Source organism: Oncorhynchus kisutch, linkage group LG17 (assembly GCF_002021735.2).
Source record: "Oncorhynchus kisutch isolate 150728-3 linkage group LG17, Okis_V2, whole genome shotgun sequence".
In the NCBI taxonomy this organism is placed as follows: domain Eukaryota; kingdom Metazoa; phylum Chordata; class Actinopteri; order Salmoniformes; family Salmonidae; genus Oncorhynchus; species Oncorhynchus kisutch.
The window spans coordinates 47,535,981-47,555,071 of record NC_034190.2 but is presented as its reverse complement, the minus strand read 5'-3'; the positions used below and the strand labels follow the sequence as shown (position 1 = coordinate 47,555,071).

General features: G+C 46.2%; 1 protein-coding gene across 3 annotated transcripts; it reads right to left on the bottom strand.

The window, feature by feature from the left end:
• Positions 1 to 1,044: 1,044 nt before the first annotated feature.
• On the bottom strand, positions 1,045 to 14,807 carry LOC109907780 (transcription initiation factor TFIID subunit 4). 3 transcript variants are annotated; one of them, XM_020505982.2, is made up of 16 exons: positions 14,389 to 14,800; positions 13,492 to 14,217; positions 12,556 to 12,704; positions 11,065 to 11,169; positions 10,828 to 10,968; positions 10,615 to 10,737; positions 10,426 to 10,515; positions 10,060 to 10,305; positions 9,629 to 9,764; positions 4,893 to 5,007; positions 4,610 to 4,779; positions 4,393 to 4,523; positions 3,608 to 3,733; positions 3,379 to 3,435; positions 3,089 to 3,208; positions 1,045 to 2,936 (listed from the first exon to the last, which is right to left on the bottom strand). In XM_020505982.2, the coding sequence occupies exons 1-16, from the start codon at positions 14,618 to 14,620 to the stop codon at positions 2,772 to 2,774; spliced, it is 2,832 nt and encodes a 943-aa protein (XP_020361571.1). In that variant the 5' UTR covers positions 14,621 to 14,800; the 3' UTR covers positions 1,045 to 2,771. The 3 variants fall into 3 exon arrangements, 2 of the variants coding, with proteins under 2 accessions (XP_020361571.1, XP_031649818.1); XR_004203644.1 differs by having other exon boundaries at positions 2,108 to 2,936; positions 3,848 to 4,523; positions 14,389 to 14,806; XM_031793958.1 differs by lacking the exons at positions 1,045 to 2,936; positions 3,089 to 3,208; positions 3,379 to 3,435; positions 3,608 to 3,733 and adding an exon at positions 4,151 to 4,275 and having other exon boundaries at positions 14,389 to 14,807.
• Between the last annotated feature and the right edge of the window lie 4,284 nt (positions 14,808 to 19,091).

Sequence of the window (19,091 nt, the reverse complement as noted above, 5' to 3'; positions counted from 1 at the left end):
GTTGTAGACTGGATGAAGTCACAGGGTTTCACAGGCACCTACTGTCTGCAGAGTGAACGGAAACAAACAACTCCATAAACCTCATCCACACGGTTTGAAACAGGGACATGACTGGGTGTGCTTTTCCCGGCGAGCCACCGCTGAGCTGCCCAACACGGAGTGTGTGTGTGTGGGTGTAACCCAGCGGTGTGTACCTACAGATCAACAGCCTGCATTCTCAAAGTCACTGGAGCCAGAGTACAGCCAGGAGACAGGGCTCCTGGTGCTGTTTGGCTTGCCCATAAAATCTCCTATCAGTCTGGCAGCTTAAGCACATATTTCTTGCTGTTGGGGGGGGGGGGGGGGGGGGGGGGGGGACTGACGGTACGCTCCGAAGGCTACTGTGCTGATAGAGGCATATGCATGGGTGGAATAGGGTGAGCAAAAATACTAATAATCACTCTAGGAATTTACCACTGTCATATCCACAGGCATTCAGCTTATAGACATGTTAGTCTCAGCTGAAAATGCTGCCCCTGGGATTTTTATTTTGTGAACCGAACTCCATTCACATGCGAGTGTGATTTTGGCTCTATTGATGTGGACCATGTTCAAATATGCAGTGTTCACGTGCTAGATGGAACTAGGAAACTGGGAAATGCCTGACTTGCTAACTGGTTGAACACGACACATGTATAACTACAACCAGTTAGCAAGTCGGAAACGAGTTTCTTAGTTCCGACTAGTAGTACATGAACGCGGCAATAGATGCAGATGAGATCGCTCTTACTCCCAAAGACACCAAGCAAATGGATTTCTTTTGATGAGATTGACCACTGTTTGAGGGATGTGGAGATTTAGTGATACAATAGTGCCCTCCGCTGAAAGAACTATGTACTGCACTTGAACTCAGGAACTGTTAAAAAAAAATCCCTGGTGTCATTGCAGCCCATGTCTCTGTTAATACAGTAGGTAGCCACTGTATAAGACAAACTATAAAATGCAGGCATTGAGAGGGGTTTAAGCTAGATCCACCCCAGGCAGAAAGACATACAGCACAACAACTTATTTTTCATTTTTTTAATGAAGGAGATTATTCTCTCTCAACCCTCTATAAACAATCACCATTAAAAACCTTTCATTGAGAGTATTTACATATTAACAAATGGCTGTGCAAAACCTATATTTACATAATATACTTCCGCTTTTCATTGAAAACTGTGTTGGCCGATAGAAAATAGACAGAGGGAAATGTATGTAACAGTTGCCAGGGGCGATGGTATAAAAACATATCAATACTGATTGACTAGCAGAGAGAAAAATTGTCGAGAAAAGAATTTCTCTTCTATTGACAGACCTTTACACAAAGGCCAACTGAAGTATGTACAGCTAGAAAAGTTGTATCAATATACATTTTTCATACACTACCATCCAAAACCGTCAGAAACAACCAATTAGTATGTGCACTAACAAAATATTTAAATGATATAGAAAGTGGGTGTATACCTCTGGGGGAGGTGCAGTCCATATTCTGCATTCCATCACACATCACCATGGCAGCCAGCAATGGCCTACCTCCAAACATAAATAGGCTATTTATTGCCAACGTTGCATCAACGTCTCAGTCTCACTTTGCATTGTTGCATCAACAATTAATTATTGTTAATTATTATTTACATGACTCTTTTGAAAAAAGAAATATTCATAAACCTGTTCATGTTTATCCTCCTCCCCCCCCCCCCCCCCCCCCCCCCCCCCCCCTCCACACACAGTCTACCGGTAGAAACATATGATTTGAATGAACTGTGATTGACAGACTGTTTCCTTAGGACGTCACATGTGCACCAGAAATGAGCGCGCACACAAGCTCGCGTCCATTTCCATAACCTTTACAACAGACATGTTGACATAATCATAATAACGGATTCAAAAACAAAAAAAGGCAAAAGCACACGTGAAGTTACACTAAAACAGAAATCAAACGATGCCTAAAAACTGACTGAATAACAAGTAGGGGTCCTGTAATGTTATCAGAGTTCTAGAGAGTGAGACATGTATCATTCATATGGCTTTATTTTGGCAAAAAGGCAACTCAGCAGAAGACTTGTATCAGTCAAGTAAAAAAAAAAAATTCTGCAGGTAATAGCACTAGAATGAATGACTATAAAATAGTCTCTAACCCCACCTCTATCGCCCAACAAAAGGCCCAGAATTCCTGTTTGGTCAGGGACTTAACATTACGAATGCAGTTTAGTACATTTGTTCGTTAACCGTGTTAAAAGGGTCCTCGCTGGGGTTCTTTATAAAAAAAGTATAATCATAGAAGCCTCTTGCATGAGGTTAAAGGTTGGCAAAGCTATGCACCTACTGTGAATGAGGATGTATCCAGACCCAAAGGAGACCTCACAAATAAGAGCATTTCCCAATACAGGGCACCAGAGGGCAGTGTATGGGAGAGGACCAGGTTGCCAGTAGCTGGTCCCTAGAGAACTGTGAGAGGCACGGGGGTAAAGGAGGGTCCAGAAAACACCACCTCACCTTTGAGGAGGGTGTGTAGGGCACAGCTGATGATTCATATTCCAGGCGCCGCTGGTCTGCCTTCCATCCAGGTCATGATTGTAGGAGAGCACAGAAGAGGAGGAGGTGCCGTCACGTGTAGCTCTATAAGGGAGCTGCTATTGGGAGCATCTGGCCTCTGATCTGTCGGGGGGGGGGGGGAGGTGTTATTGGAGACTGAGTCACGTGCATCCGAGTGACTGGTTTCTCTCATTAGTGTCTCGTCTCCCTGTGTGTTATTTGAGGAAGCCTTTGTAGAGCAGATGTGAGCTACTGGTTTCTCTCTCATTCTCCAGACAGAAGAGCAGGTCCCTGAGGTTGACCCTGGTGATGCGCTGGCGCTGAGGTCTGGAGCCTCCGCTATTGGCCCCACCCGACGACGAGGGACCAGAGCCAGAACCCTGCGGAGGGAGAGACAAGAGAAAGGAACATCCATGTTGATCTTCAAAAACATGTGTATGCATAAACCGCTATCAATCCACACGTTTGGATCCTTGTTAAGCGCAATATATAGGCAATGATCGAGCCTAGAGTAGTGGTCATGATACTCTACCTCAGCCCCGGCGCCGTTGACGGGGGACTCCATTTTCCGTTTCTTCCTGGGGCCGATGGCTGCCAGGGCCGTCATGTTGGCCTCCTTCTGCCTGATCTGATTCAGCTCCTGCTGCTGCATCTAGACCACACACAGAGGGAACAGGCATGACACACACAATGCTCCTGTGCTTGGAGACTGAGACAAGTGACACACAGAGTATGAGAAACACTACCAATCATTAGCGTACGACATAATACGCTAATGTTATACGCACTCTGCATACAGCGACACAAACGCTCTCCTCTCACCTCTTTGGCCTTCTGTTTGAGCCGAAGCTGCTCTGGGTCCTCTTGCCGCGATCGAGACTGGGGGGGGGGGGGGGGGGGGCGGGGGGAAGAGGCACGGAATTCACTATCAACACTACTGGCACTTACAGTATAAGACCACTAGATGGTGTAAAAAGGCTATGTAACATGGTTGAAGTTGCACCTCCACATTTCTAAGGTTAGTGCATCAATGCCTGTGGTGGTGAGTTACCTTGGCAGCCTTCATCAGGATCTCCCTCTCCTGCTCCTCCTTCCTCTGTTTCTCCATCTGATCCAGCTGCTCATAGAACTTCAGCTGGGCTCGCACGTCACTCACCTGTTCATACTTATCATCCTCCTGAAGGAGAGAGAGAGAGATAATGGATTACAAGGGTAAAAATGGATTACTTTTTGTTGTTGTACTTTTTACCCTCTTTTCTCCCCAATTTTGTGATATCCAAGTGGTAGTTACAGTCTTGTCCCTTCGCTGCAACTCCCGTATGGACTCGGGAGACGAAGGTCGAGAGCCATGCATCCTCCGAAACACGACCCCGACAAGCCGCACCGCTTCTTGAAACACTGCTCGCCTTAACCCGGAAGCCAGCCCAATGTGTCAGAGGAAACGCCGTCCAGCTGGCAAACGAAGTCAGCGTGCACACTCCCCCGGCCCGCCACAAGGAGTCGCTAGAGCGTGATGGGACAAGGGCATTCCGGCAGGCCAAACCCTCCCCTAACACGGACGACGCTGGGCCAATTGTGCGCCCCCTCATGGGTCTCCCGGTTGCGACACAGCTTGGGCTCGAACCCGGGTCTGTAGTGACGCCTCTAGCGCTGCGATGCAATGCCTTAGACCGCTGCGCCACTCGGGAGTCCCCTTCAGCACTTTTTGTAGATGAAAGGCTAGCAACAATAAGGATGACAACCCAGTATCGACAGAAAACAACAGAACTTAATAGCTCATTAAAGAACGCATGAACCTCCTTCACACCAACACCCACAGAAGCTGTGTTCTCTCACCTTGAAGGTGATGTTTTTCTGCTGCGCCACCTCCGTCACTTTCTCCAGCAGGTTCTGCAGCCGCTGCTGTGTTGCATGGGAAACGTAGTTGATAACTTCTGGCCCCAGGTCAATCACCCCAAACCTCCTACCTGTTACAAGGGAACAGGAGATGTTAAGAGATTTTAGGTACAGTGTGTGTGTGTGCATGCGTGCGTTTATGTGGTGTGCGTCTCACCGATCTCCTGTACTCTCCGGGTTAGTGAAGTGGTGTGGAGGAAGGCCTCGTCCTTACAGGAGCGAGTCACCGCGCCCACCAGCTCAGAGTTGGTTGCCAGGATACGGGCGCTCTCCTCTGACAGGTTGACTCCAGCCATGGAGGCCACGTCATTGATATCATCATCATCTCTGGATGAAGGAGACAGGGAAAGAAGAGAAATAACTATTTCTAAAGTCCTCTTTTTCACTTTAACAATTCTGAAATCATCCGACTTATGCATGCGCGTGTGTGTGTGGATTACTTGAAGGTTCCTCCGCTTGCCTCCTTCAGCTTGTTCTTCTGTGCAACAGAGAGCATAGACTGGCGCCCCAGTGTTACCTTGGCCCCTGGTGATAGAGCTTGTTTCACTACAGGAACTGAGACACAGACAGGGAGACAGAGAGCGCAAGATGGGGGAGGGACTGTTACATAAAAGACACTCGACCTTCACACAGGCTCCTCGACCTTTCACATTGTATAATGAATCATTTACACATCAATAAGTATTAATCTTCTTCTTGGTACATCTGCTGTGAGCAGAAGAGAGGAGCCGAGATCAAGAGGAAGAGAGATGGAAGAAGAACATGTCACAGATGAGAGCTTTCTTGAGCAATAGTGCATGCAGTTACATTCATCTCTCACAAGGGGGCAGTGTTTTCATACAGTCCAGTGAACACATGTAAAGTGTATTTCCATTCAAAATTCTACTTTCCCTTACCCTAATTTTAACCCAGGTGCATCATGCACAGAAATGTGAGGAGGCAAAGTATGTGAGGATGGCTCAGAGGTAGAAGTGGAGAATTTAGCTTTTTTAAACTCCTGTAATCTAGAGCCATAATCATTATGCTTAATTTGATGTCAGAAATGTGTTTATTTTCCGGCATATCTAAGCAAACTTCTTGAGCTGTCCGTTTCTCACTGACTGGTGGTAACATTTTTTAAAGAAACTAAATATGCTTCTCTGCTCAAATCTGGGTAAAAGATTCTGAAACTATCCGCCGCCATTGTCGCAACCCCTATTACCAGCCTGTTCAACCTCTCTTTCATATCGTCTGAGATCCCCAAGGATTGGAAAGCTGCCGCAGTCATCCCCCTCTTCAAAGGGGGAGACACCCTGGACCCAAACTGTTAGACCTATATACATCCTGCCCTGCCTATCTAAGGTCTTCGAAAGCCAAGTCAACAAACAGGTCGCTGACCATCTCGAATCCCACCGTACCTTCTCCGCTGTGCAATCGGGTTTCCGAGCCGGTCACGGGTGCACCTCAGCCACGCTCAAGGTACTAAACGATATCATAACCGCCATCGATAAAAGACAGTACTGTGCAGCCGTCTTCATCGACCTTGCCAAGGCTTTCGACTCTGTCAATCACCATATTCTTATCGGCAGACTCAGTAGCCTCGGTTTTTCGGATGACTGCCTTGCCTGGTTCACCAATTACTTTGCAGACAGAGTTCAGTGTGTCAAATCGGAGGGCATGCTGTCCGGTCCTCTGGCAGTCTCTGTGGGGGTGCCACAGGGTTCAATCCTCGGGCCAACTCTTTTCTCTGTATATATCAATGATGTTGCTCTTGCTGCGGGCGATTCCCTGATCCACCTCTACGCAGACGACACCATTCTATATACTTCCGGCCCGTCCTTGGACACTGTGCTATCTAACCTCCAAACGAGCTTCAATGCCATACAACACTCCTTCCGTGGCCTCCAACTGCTCTTAAATGCTAGTAAAACCAAATGCATGCTTTTCAACCGTTCGCTGCCTGCACCCGCATGCCCGACCAGCATTACCACCCTGGATGGTTCCGACCTTGAATATGTGGACATCTATAAGTACCTAGGTGTCTGGCTAGACTGTAAACTCTCCTTCCACTCATATCAAACATCTCCAATCGAAAAAATCAAATCAAGAATCGGCTTTCTATTCCGCAACAAAGCATCCTTCACTCACGCCGCCAAACTTACCCTAGTAAAACTGACTATCCTACCGATCCTCGACGATGTCATCTACAAAATTGCTTCCAACACTCTACTCAGCAAACCGGATGCAGTTTATCATAGTGCCATCCGTTTTGTCACTAAAGCACCTTATACCACCCACCACTGTGACTTGTATGCTCTAGTCGGCTGGCCCTCGCTTCATATTCGTCGCCAGACCCACTGGCTCCAGGTCATCTACAAGTCCATGCTAGGTAAAGCTCCGCCTTATCTCAGTTCACTGGTCACGATGGCAACACCCATCCGTAGCACGCGCTCCAGCAGGTGTATCTCACTGATCATCCCTAAAGCCAACACCTCATTTGGCCGCCTTTCGTTCCAGTTCTCTGCTGCCTGTGACTGGAACGAATTGCAAAAATTGCTGAAGTTGGAGACTTTTATCTCCCTCACCAACTTCAAACATCTGCCATCTGAGCAGTTAACCGATCGCTGCAGCTGTACATAGTCTATCGGTAAATAGCCCACCCATTTTTACCTACCTCATCCCCATACTTTTTATTTATTTTCTGCTCTTTTGCACACAATATATATAGACTCCCCTTTTTTTTTGTTAATTGTTTACTCCATGTGTAACTCTGTGTTGTATGCTCACACTGCTATGCTTTATCTTGGCCAGGTCGCAGTTGCAAATGAGAACTTGTTCTCAACTAGCCTACCTGGTTAAATAAAGGTGAAATAAATAAAAAATTGAAAGGATGCGAGTACATTTAGTTTTTGCTTGCTTTTCTAAAGTCTACCAACCTTACCAGCAGGCATGCCAGCTAAGATAGTTAGGCATGCTAGTTACTCTAACTTGATTGATGGCCTGAAATGGTTTCTTGGTAGCTAGATTGGTAACCTATTTGGGATAGCATTACAGAAATCACTTTAATTTAATAAAATGTTAACAGGACAAATTTGAGGGGGCACGTGTCCCTATGCCACCTATGGGCATAACGCCACTACCTTAACCCAAACCCCAATTCTAACCCTAACCCCTAAGCCTAAAATAGCCTTTGTCCTCGTGGAGACCTGAGAAATGTCCCCCCACGAGGGAGAATTTTCCTTGTGGGGACTCTGAGATTTCCAGTACCCACGAGGATAGTAATACAAGTCCACACACACACACACACACACACACTACTGCCGTCTCCATTAGCTAATAGCAGCCGGCCACAGACCGAAAACGTCGGTCTGGCGCTTTCTATCATTGACACTGCCATTGTTCACACTGAGCGCGTTTGTCCCAGAGACGCCCAGTGGAAAAATAGCCAACACAGAAAAGCTCCTATCCTGCACAGGAGAAGTATTATACAGCGATGGTATGTGAAAGCACTAGGGTTCATCTGAAATAAGACAACTAATACGTTATCCTTTGTATAAATTATATTTCTGTTTGAGAAATGGCTGATATTTTCATGTACAGTCGTGGCCAAAAGTTGAGAATGACACAAATATTAATTTCCACAAAGTTTGCTGCTTCAGTGTCTTTAGATATTTTGTCAGATGTTACTATGGAATACTGAAGCATAATTACAAGCATTTCATAAGTGTCAAAGGCTTTTATTGACAATTACATGAAGTTGATGCAAAGAGTCAATATTTGCAGCCCTGGCATGCTGTCAATTAACTTCTGGGCCACAACCGGACCGATGGCAGCCCATTCTTGCATAATCAATGCTTGGAGTTTGTCAGAATTTGTGGGTTTCTGTTTGTCCACCCAGCTCTTGAGGATTGACCACAAGTTCTAAATGGGATTAGGGTCTTGGGAGTTTCCTGGCCATGGACCCAAAATATGATGTTTTGTTCCCCGAGCCACTTAGTTATCACTTTTGCCTTATAGCAAGGTGCTCCGTCATGCTGGAAAAGGCATTGTCTGTCACCAAACTGTTCCTGGATGGTTGGGAGAAGTTGCTCTCGGAGTATGTGTTGGTACCATTTTTTTTATTTGTGGCTGTGTTCTTAGGCAAAATTGTGAGTGAGCCCACTCCCTTGGCTGAGAAGCAACCCGACACATGAACGGTCTCAGGCTGCTTTACTGTTGGCATGACACAGGACTGATGGTAGCGCTCACCTTGTCTTCTCCGGACAAGCTTTTCTCCGGATGCCCCAAACAATTGGAAAGGGGATTCATAAGAGAAAATTACTTAACCCCAGTCCTCAGCAGTCCAATCCCTGTACCTTTTGCAGAATATCAGTCTGTCCCTGATGTTTTTCCTGGAGAGATGTGGCTTCTTTGCTGCCCTTCTTGACACCAGGACATCCTCCAAAAGTCTTCGCCTCACTGTGCGTACAGATACACTCACACCTGTCTGCTGCCATTCCTGAACAAGCTCTATACTGGTGGTGCCCCGATCCCACAGCTGAATCAACTTTAGGAGACGGTCCTGGCACTTGCTGGACTTTCTTGGGTGCCCTAAAGCCTTCTTCACAACAATTGAACCACTCTCCTTGAAGTTCTTGATGATTGATAAATGCTTGATTTAGGTGCAATCTTACTGGCAGCAATATCCTTGCCTGTGAAGCCCTTTTTGTGCAAAGCATTGATGATGGCACATGTTTCCTTGCAGGTAACCATGATTGACAGAGGAATGATTCCAAGCACCACCCTCCTTTTGAAGCTTCCAGTCTGTTATTCGAACTCAATCAGCATGACAGAGTGATCTCCAGCCTTGTCCTCGTCAACACTCACACCTGTGTTAACGAGAGAATCACTGACATGATGTCAGCTGGTCCTTTTGTGGCAGGGCTGAAATGCAGTGGAAATGTTTTTGGGGGGATTCAGTTAATTTGCATGGCAAAGAGGGACTGCAATTAATTGCAATTCATCTGATGACTTATCATAACATTCTGGAGTACATGCAAATTGCCATCATACAAACTGAGGCAGCACACTTGGTGAAAATTAATATTTGTGTCATTCTCAAAACTTTTGGCCACGACTGTAGAATATGTACACAAACATCAAACACAAAGGCATGACGCAGTTAAGACGATGGTACGCAGACAATACAAACGCACACCTGTTTGCAGCTGTTTGACCACCTGCGGATGTCCCATGATGATGCGACTGTGGGACTGGCCTCGGAAAGTAACCATGGGCGACTGGGCCAGAGTTACCTGAGTACTCGCCAACGCCCCCTGCTGCTGGGGCACCATCTACACGGAGAGAGAGAGGTATAAAAAACATGATTCACACAATAGAGCACACCTTACTGTTCAGGTTCGGGTATATATTTTTAACATTGTCCTTTCTAGCATGGTTCCAGCAATTACGGTGGATGCGTAACCAGGCCGGCCCAGTGCAACTCGGCTTTGCCATGTAGATCTACTTCGGGTCATCCCTCAACATAACATAGTCATATAGACTTCATGTGACACGAAGAACAACAAGGCAACCCCCCTATACAATACATGGAAACACTGAGTGGTGTATCGTTAGGATATAGTATACCAGGCCAGGCTTGCTGTGAGGTGTCAGGGCCGGGCTGATGACAGGGGACTGGTGCATGGTCCCCTTGGCCCCGGGGCTGGTGGTTCTGTTAAGAGGGAGTCTCTGTGCAGCGGCCGTGCCCCCCAGCGCCACTGTAGTCAGGGCTGTGGAGGAGGAGGCAGGCTGGACGCTGGCCTGGGGAAGCTGGCTCTGCTGGATGAAGGCTGTCGAGTCTGGGGTCATCTGACGCAGTGCAGGGAGACTCCTCTGGAGATGGGGAGGGAGAGCACAGGTCATTCCCTCATCGATATTGCATCTTCCGGGCCACTTGTATTTGTTTGGGTAGCGAGTGAATAGATTAAAGAACGGAAAAGACATCGGTCTCACCTTGAGGAAAGGCACAAGATATGGCTGAGGAGAGGAGTTGAGCTCCCGGTATAACCGACTGGTGAACTCCTCCGCTTCGATCTTACCTTCCTGCGGTGGTAGAAAAACACAGACATCAATGTAGAAAGACAGAGTGAGGAAAAAGAGTAAGAGAGAGAGAGTGAAATGGACACAGACAAACAGACGTACCAACAGGCTCTTGACCAGGTCCTTGACGCTGGCCGTGGTCTCTGACGACTGCTTCCCGCTGGATGCCAGCTTGATCAGCGTGGAAAGGAAGTTCTTGCATTTCTTCACATTCTCCAGGGTCTCCTACACACACACACACACACACGTAAAAACCATTACATGACCATTTAGGAGTAGACAAATGCAGGAGGGAGTAGAGGAGTGTCGTCTCACCATAGTGGTAGTGGGAGTGCCTGGTGTCCCGGTAGCTCCGGGGGTCCCTGCTCGCTGGTTGACTGCTGCGGTTGCCGCTAAGCCAGGCTGCACTGGGGCCTGACCTGGGGTGGCAGCCGCCCCACCCAGCACAATGGTGTTCTGCAGGAGAAAAGGGACAAAGGGAGCAGGGGATGAAATGAGACTAAGGGGAGAGGGTGAGATAATTAAAGAGAAGAAAGGGGGGGGGGTACCTACCTGCTGTAGCACAGGAGGCCTCTGGAGGACAGTAGTCTGGGCCGGGGTGCCCTGCTTGATGGTGGTGGGGGTCACCTGACGGGCCATGAGGGGCATCCCTGGAGCCTACAGGATAGGACAAGGGTTCTGGGGACGGTTGCGCCATTGGGTGGTAACTCTACGTCAGACCTTAAAATTAGACCTATTGCACGGCCTGGGCATAACCCTTCCATGAGCCATGTCTGGGAGTAGAATCCACGCCTTGTAGGGAGCAGGCGTATTCTTTCATGATATGCACAGAATATAATAGCAATCTCTGTTTTCAAAGGGACGCGAGTCTCGTGTTCAAATTTCACAACCGACGCAGGCTTTTCATGTTGCCTATGCGCAAGTCAATAGCTACATAATACACTTGATTTATGCTACATTATAGCATGCTAAATGTGTCTGATCAGATATTAGCGAACAAATAGATGATCCACCACCTCCTCTTATTTGCCCAGACAGAAACCAATTAACCAAACATATAGACTGAGATTCTGTGAAACAAAATCATATCGATTGATCATCAGACAAGTCAAGAGCTTTTAGTCGGAATATAGCCTAGGCTACTACATGAGTGACGAGCAAAATAATCCACATGTTATACTAGGCTACCGTAGGCTACATAGCATACCAGCAAAATATTCTGATAACACTGCTAGACGAGCAAACTAGACTAAAGATCATCATCAACACTCAACCTCAATTTTGCTAACATTTTCCCAGCCTAATTGTAACCAAATATCCAAACGGATATTCGGTGAAAACAAAAATCGGACATTGATTCATTCATCAAAATAAGTCCCCACGCTTGTCTCAAAGCAGCGCCGATAACACTGGCCCAATCATAACGGTGCTGAAATGACGGTTGACCACATACGGCTATTGCTTTAAAGTATTTAAAACAGTTTGACGACTTTGGGAGTTTCAGTAAGCAAAAACATGATAAATGCCTTCAACGGCATTAACTTTATTCTCATTCAGAGATACTCATTCCCAAAGCAATTATTGATTGATCCATCCAGCTGCGGTTGAGAAAACGTGCATGGCGGTGGGCTTTGCGAAGTGATGGGACATGCCTCGCAATGTTTAGAACTGCCACTGGGCGCTGCCTAGCAACCATCATTATTTATTTATTTATTTTATTTTACCTTTATTTAACCAGGTAGGCAAGTTGAGAACAAGTTCTCATTTACAATTGCGACCTGGCCAAGATAAAGCAAAGCAGTTCGACAGATAAAACGACACAGAGTTACACATTATGAAGCATCACATCTCATGAACGTGCATTGTATATGCCGCAGTAGTCTAGTTTTTGGTTGGTGCGACAGGTGTAAATTAACCGGCTCTGTGTCACCTCTGCTCACCTGTGTCGCTCTTTCATCCCTCTCTTTATTCAATCACACTGTGATCTCTCCATCACTGGAGCTAAGATATGATTACAGTTTCAGTGTGTGTGTGTGTGTGTACCTGAACAGAGGTGATCTGGACAGGGGGCGTGTTGGTGGGGGTGGCTGGCCGTGGGGTCATGGGGCTCTGGGACTGAGCCTGCATCTGGGCCAGGGTCTGCTGGTGGATCATTAACAGCTGCCCACTCTCACTGCGCACCAACACCATCCCTGCACAGGGCAGAGGGCATGGAGGGGGTCAGAGGTGAGGTCAAACAGGGGTCATAGATCAACAGACAGAATCACTAAATACACCACAATTGAATAACTTCTAAAGCATTGTTTGCTTAGAAAATATATTTGGCCACTCTTGGCTGAAAAGTGGTACAGTAAAAAGTAATTATCACGAAAACTCAATTTTCAGTGGCGAGCTTAATGGTGAATAGCATTGTTAGACAGAACCAGTGAGACATGCAGATCCAACAAAAAAATTTACACATGCTTGCAACTAGGTTACATGATGCACTACAGTGTCAGTGTGCCCCTTGACACTGGGTCGGTCCATGGTATGTGTGTTATCAGGACCACACGACAGAGAACAGCACAACAGCCAACACTAATCTGCTTTTACAAGCAAAACAAGTAGACAGAATCAATAGAATGTTCCCACAGGTCACAGTGTGCTAGAGGAGCATGAACAATGGACAGCAAAGCGTGCACACACCACACACACACACAGGGATAGAGTACAGTATAGCAACTGGACAGTTTGTCTGATAAACAAACAAAAGACTTGTCTGTGTGCCACAGCGATGACAAGTGTAGTTGAGAATGCTAGCCATAAGTTTGCAATAAAGTTTGTTTATCACATAGATAGAGCCTTGAAACGCTGCCAGCAAGATGCATTGTATCCCCTCTCCACTCACTGTGGCTCACTGACATAATTGGCTACTCTAACACATCAAATCATGCTTCAATGAATCAGCTATACAATATCAACTGAGAATGGAAAAGTTACCTGGGGGGAGCTGAATGTTTTGGATGTTTGGGGCATTCTGTTGGGGCTGCGGAAGTCTCGGGGCCAATACCTGGGGAGCGATCGCCCTTATCCCACCAGGACTGATTGCAATAGTCGATGGGCTTTTCGCTACAGCCGTCCCCGTCACCTGTGCGGTCTTTTGTATTGACGTTTTTGGCGACTCCGACTTGTTGATTTGTGCTCCTGAAAATGCAGGGTGGGCGACGTTGACAGATGATGTCAGAAAGGTATTGCTCCCGCTCGGCGAGGTGACTGCTCCGGCGGTGTGCATAGGCGGCCTCACGAGCGTGACAGTGGGCACACTGTTTAGAACAGACGGCTGAGACGATACTACAGTTGAAGTGACAGCATTGTCCATTAGAGAGGTTTGAATGGAAGTTGAGGGTAAGATTACGTTTCCTTCGACCAGGGAGCCTGGTCCGTTGTTGACAACTGTGACTGCGGGCACTGTGCTGCTTGCCGAGCTCACCAAATTATGAGAGTTTATTACAACGCTACTTCCATTTAAAGTTTGTACACCAGCCGACCCGGTTTTCCCGATCCCTTCCCCGTGATCGGGAACCACTGTTACCACACAACCGGCTGCCCCAGTCTTACTCTGACTGTGTCCCGCTGTCATGCCTGAGCCCGCCGCCGCCGTCGTCCCGGCGGCTGTATCCATGGTGGACCTCGTACTATTAATGACACCCGCTTGGACGCTAGTCCCTACAGCAGAGGAAACATGAGAGAAAGGGAAATATCAAATATATATAAATTGAACATAAGTATTAGCAAGAATTTAGTCAAGTGGTGTGGCTTAAAAAGATACGAAAACAGTCAAAACAACGTGAAATGTGCTAAACAGAGTCAGCCGCTAAAGCTATTATCTTACGTTACCTGGTTTAGCAAGCTCTTGTGAAAGTCCCATTTTGCTGTCCTGGACATTGGATTTGCCACATACAGCGGGGTTGCCAATGTGATTTGCGGCAGCCTGGACCCTGACTGCAGAGTTTCCGCGACCCGATCCCGTGAGCTCAGACTCCAAAGATCCAACTAGATCACTAACTACTTTCTCGTCCACCTCAGTGTTGAAAAAGGCATCATCCAGCAAATCCGAGCCCGCCGCCATCTTTTACCCTACTACACTCGATCGCGAGACGCATGCGCCGATTGGATACTCCGTCACTGACATCGGATTCCGGGTGCTCTGATTGGTTATTGCTAGATTTAAAGGTTGGGATAAACAGTTTTATCTTGCATTTCGGAATGCCAGCCGGATGAGAAAGCACGGACGGAAAAAATTGGTACGACAGTACTGATAGGATTGCCAAATGGAAACGAACCACACGAGATGTTACCGATTGTACTTATTTGGAATCATTCTAGAGGAAATAATGTGATTTCTTTGCTCTTTTGAGTTTTTATTCTCGACTCAAAATGGCTGCGTAGTTTTCTTTTTTTTTCTTCAGTTCTGTCCGACAACTGCTGTTACCACACGCACGAGGGCGCATATCGTGCGCTCGCTGCTGACTGTCAAATAGAACTAGGCAGCCTGCTGCTGGCCCCTCTGTCCGTCGCTGAGCTATGGAGGACAATAAAGACATCTCATGTCATTTGTTTTACATTTCTGTGTTCATGCTTTAGAGATTAAAGTTGTGCTATAGGCATAGGGTGAATTCAGAAAGAGTGGGACATCATTGCTCTTTTTTAAATTATTAATGGAGGGAGCGCCCAAAAATATAAATGACGTCATGATTTCCCAAATCAACGTTTGTACCGACAGATGAAGCCAACTGAATAGCCTATCATTATAGACTATTCATTAAAACGCATCCTCCAAATCAAATTTTATTAGTCACATGCACCAAATACAACATGCACTGAAATCACCTTACAGTGAAATGCTTGCTTACAAGCCCCTGAGAGTAAAAAAAAAATTATACAGATAAGAATAAGAGAAAAGTCAAATGTAATTAAAGGTGTTGGTACAGAGTCAATGGGCAGGGGCACCGGTTAGTTGAGAAAGTATGTACATGTAGGTAGAGTTAATTAAAGTGCCTATGCATAGGTAACAGAGAGTGGCAGTGGAGGGGTAGCCATTTGACTAGATGTTCAGGACTGTTATGGCTTGAGGGTAGAAGCTGTTTAGAAGCCTCTTGGAACTAGACTTAGCGCTCTGTTACCGCTTGCCGTGTGGTAGCAGAGTGAACAGTCGATGAGTAGGGTGGCTGGAGTCTTTGACTATTTTTAGGGCCTTCCTCTGACACCGCCTGGTATAGAGGTCCTGGATGGCAGGAAGCTTGGCCCCAGCGATGTACTGGGCCGTTAACACTACCCTCTATAGTGCCTTGCAGTCGGAGGCTGAGCAGTTGCCATACCAGGCAGTGATGCAACCAGTCAGGATGCTCTCGATGGTGCAGCTGTAGAACCTTTTGAGGACCTGAGGACCCATACCAAATCTTTTCAGTGTCCTGAGGGGGAATAGGTTTTGTCATGCCCAATTCACGACTGTCATGGTGTGTTTGGACCATGTTAGTTTTTTTGTGATGTGGACACAAAGGAACTTAAAGCTTTCAACCTGCTCCACTGCAGCCCTGTCGATGAGAATGGGGGCGTGCTTGGTCCTCTTTTTCCTGTAGTCCACAATCATCTCCTTTGTCTTGATCACGTTGAGGGAGAGGTTGTTGTCCTGGCACCATACGGCCAGGTCTCTGACCTCCTCCCTATAAGCTGTCGCGTTGTCGGTGATCAGGCCTACCACTGTTGTGTCATTGGCAAATTTAATGATAGTGTTGGAGTCGTGCCTGGCCGTGCAGTCATGAGTAAACAGGGAGTACAGGAGGGGGCTGAGCACGCACCCCTGAGGGGCCTCTGTGTTGAGGATCAGCGTGGCAGATGTGTTGTTACCTACCCTTACCACCAGGGGTGGCCCGTCAGGAAGTCCAGGAGGTGCAGAAGTGCAGGGGGTGGTGTTTAGTACCAGGGTCCTTAGCTTAGTGAGCTTTGAGGGCACTATGGTGTTGAACGCTGAGCTGTAGTCAATGAATAACATTCTCACATACAGTGGGGCAAAAAAGTATTTAGTCAGCCACCAATTGTGCAAGTTCTCCCACTTAAAAAGATGAGGTCTGTAATTTTCATCATAGGTACACTTCAACAATGACAGACAAAATTTGAAGAAAAAAAATCCAGAAAATCACATTGTAGGATTTTTGATGAATTTATTTGCAAATTATGGTGGAAAATAAGTATTTGGTCATTAACAAAGGTTTCTCAATACTTTGTTATGTACCCTTTGTTGGCAATGACAGAGGTCAAATGTTTTCTGTAAGTGTTCACAAGGATTTCACACACTGTTGCTGGTATTTTGGCCCATTCCTCCATGCAGATCTCCTCTAGAGCAGTGATGTTTTGGGGCTGTTGCTGGGCAACACGGATTTTCAACTCCCTCCAAAGATTTTCTATGGGGTTGAGATCTGGAGACTGGCTAGGCCACTCCAGGACCTTGAAATGCTTCTTAGGAAGCCACTCCTTCGTTGCCCGGGCGGTGTGTTTGGGATCATTGTCATGCTGAAAGACCCAGCCACGTTTCATCTCCAATGCTCTTGCTGATGGAAGGAGGTTTTCACTCAAAATCTCACGATACATGGCCCCATTCATTCTTTCCTTTTCACGGATCCGTCGTCCTGGTCCCTTTGTGGAAAAACAGCCCCAAAGCATGATGTTTCCACCCTCATGCTTCACAGTAGGTATGGTGTTCTTTGGATGCAACTCAGCATTCTTTGTCCTCCAAACACGACGAGTTGAGTTTTTACCAAAAAGTTATATTTTGGTTTCATCTGACCATATGACATTCTCCCAATCTTCTTCTGGATCATCCAAATGCTCTCTAACAAACTTCAGACGGGCCTGGACAAGCTGCTTACCTATTGCAGATTCAGTCTTCCCAGCCTGGTGCAGGTCTACAATTTTGTTTCTGGTGTCCTTTGACAGCTCTTTGGTCTTGGCCATAGTGGAGTTTGGAGTGTGACTGTTTGAGGTTGTGGACAGGTATCTTTTATACAGATAACAAGTTCTAACAGGTGCCATTAATATAGGTAACGAGTGGAGGACAGAGGAGCCTCTTAAAGAAGAAGTTACAGGTCTGTGAGAGCCAGAAATCTTGCTTGTTTGTAGGTGACCAAATACTTATTTTCCACCATAATTTGCAAATAAATTCATAAGAAAATCCTACAATGTGATTTTCAGGATTTTTTTTCTTCTCATTTTGTCTGTCATAGTTGAAGAGTACCTATGATGAAAATGACAGGCCTCTCATATTTTTAAGTGGGAGAACTTGCACAATTGGTCGTTGACAAAATACTTTTTTGCCCCACTGTATGCATTTAGGTATTCTTGAATTACTGTTTTGTGAGCGAATTAGATCTGATGATGTTAAACTATTAGACTTTGTTTTTTGTTTGAATCAAAGCATACATCCTGCCTAGTTATAATATATATAGATATATATATTATTATTATTATTTATTTTTTTACTTTTCAGCTTCATCTAATGGTAAAATCTCATTAGAAATTAGGTGTTTTTGGTGTAACAGTATAGGCCTACTATGCTATTATATTCGTTTCTGTTATGTAAAATGCAAATGAATCATTATGTGATCTTGTTAGACATTGATTCAGCTTTGACTTAACTTTACTAAAGGAGCACCATTGTGAGAAGTGAGGATCTTCTGTTTGTAATAATAGTAATATGTGATGAGCCTGACTACACTGGTGGATTTACCATTAGGCACAAGACACAATTGCCTCAAATCATCAAGGGGCCTCATGAGCTGGGCATAAAAAAATACATTAAAACAAAATTACATTCATTTCTGTGCTTGAAGCCCCCTCATACTCCGCTCGAGGCATAATAAATAAATAATAAAGACGTCTCCATTAACATCCATCTGTTTAATCCACCGCATCTGCCAATATCGTCCTTTCGCATCTGCGGTGGAAGGTGGCCGAGCTACAATGGTGCTTGTCAGTCCAGGATACATTCCGAAAATCAGTCTTCTCTTCTCCCTTATTTACATAGGTATTCACACCCTTTGCTATGAGACTTGCAATTGAGCTCAGGTGCCTCCTGTTGCCATTGATCATCCTTGAGATGTTTCTACAACTTGATTGGAGTCCACCTGTTGTAAATTCAATTGATTGGACATGATTTGGAAAGACCCATACCAGTCTATATAAGGTCCTGCAGTTGACAGTGCATGTCAGAGCAAAAACCAAGCCATGAGGTCGAAGGAAAACTCTGAGACAGGATTGTGTCGAGGCAAAGATCTGACGATGGGTACCAAAACATTTCTGCAGCATTGAAGGTCCCCAAGAACACAGTGGCCTCCATCATTCTTAAATGGAAGAAATTTGGAACCACAAACTCTTCCTAGAACTGGCCGTCCGGCCAAACGTGGGAGAAGGGCCATTGGTCAGGGAGTTCAGCAAGAACCTGATGGTCACACCGTACACCTAGCAACCGTGTCAGCGTGCATGCGCCCGGCCCGCCACTGGAGTCGCTAGAGCACGATGGGACAAGGACATCCCTGCCGGACAAA

Bases quoted from the DNA above. Each gene is read 5' to 3' on its own strand.
- LOC109907780 (XM_020505982.2), bottom strand. From the start codon at position 14,620: ATGGCGGCGGGCTCGGATTTGCTGGATGATGCCTTTTTCAACACTGAG. The intron at 14,218-14,388 runs GTAACGTAAGAT...CCTCTGCTGTAG, and splicing joins ACAAGAGCTTGCTAAACCAG to GGACTAGCGTCCAAGCGGGT. The intron at 10,738-10,827 runs GTGAGACGACAC...GTGTGTGTGTAG, and splicing joins GCACTCCCACTACCACTATG to GAGACCCTGGAGAATGTGAA.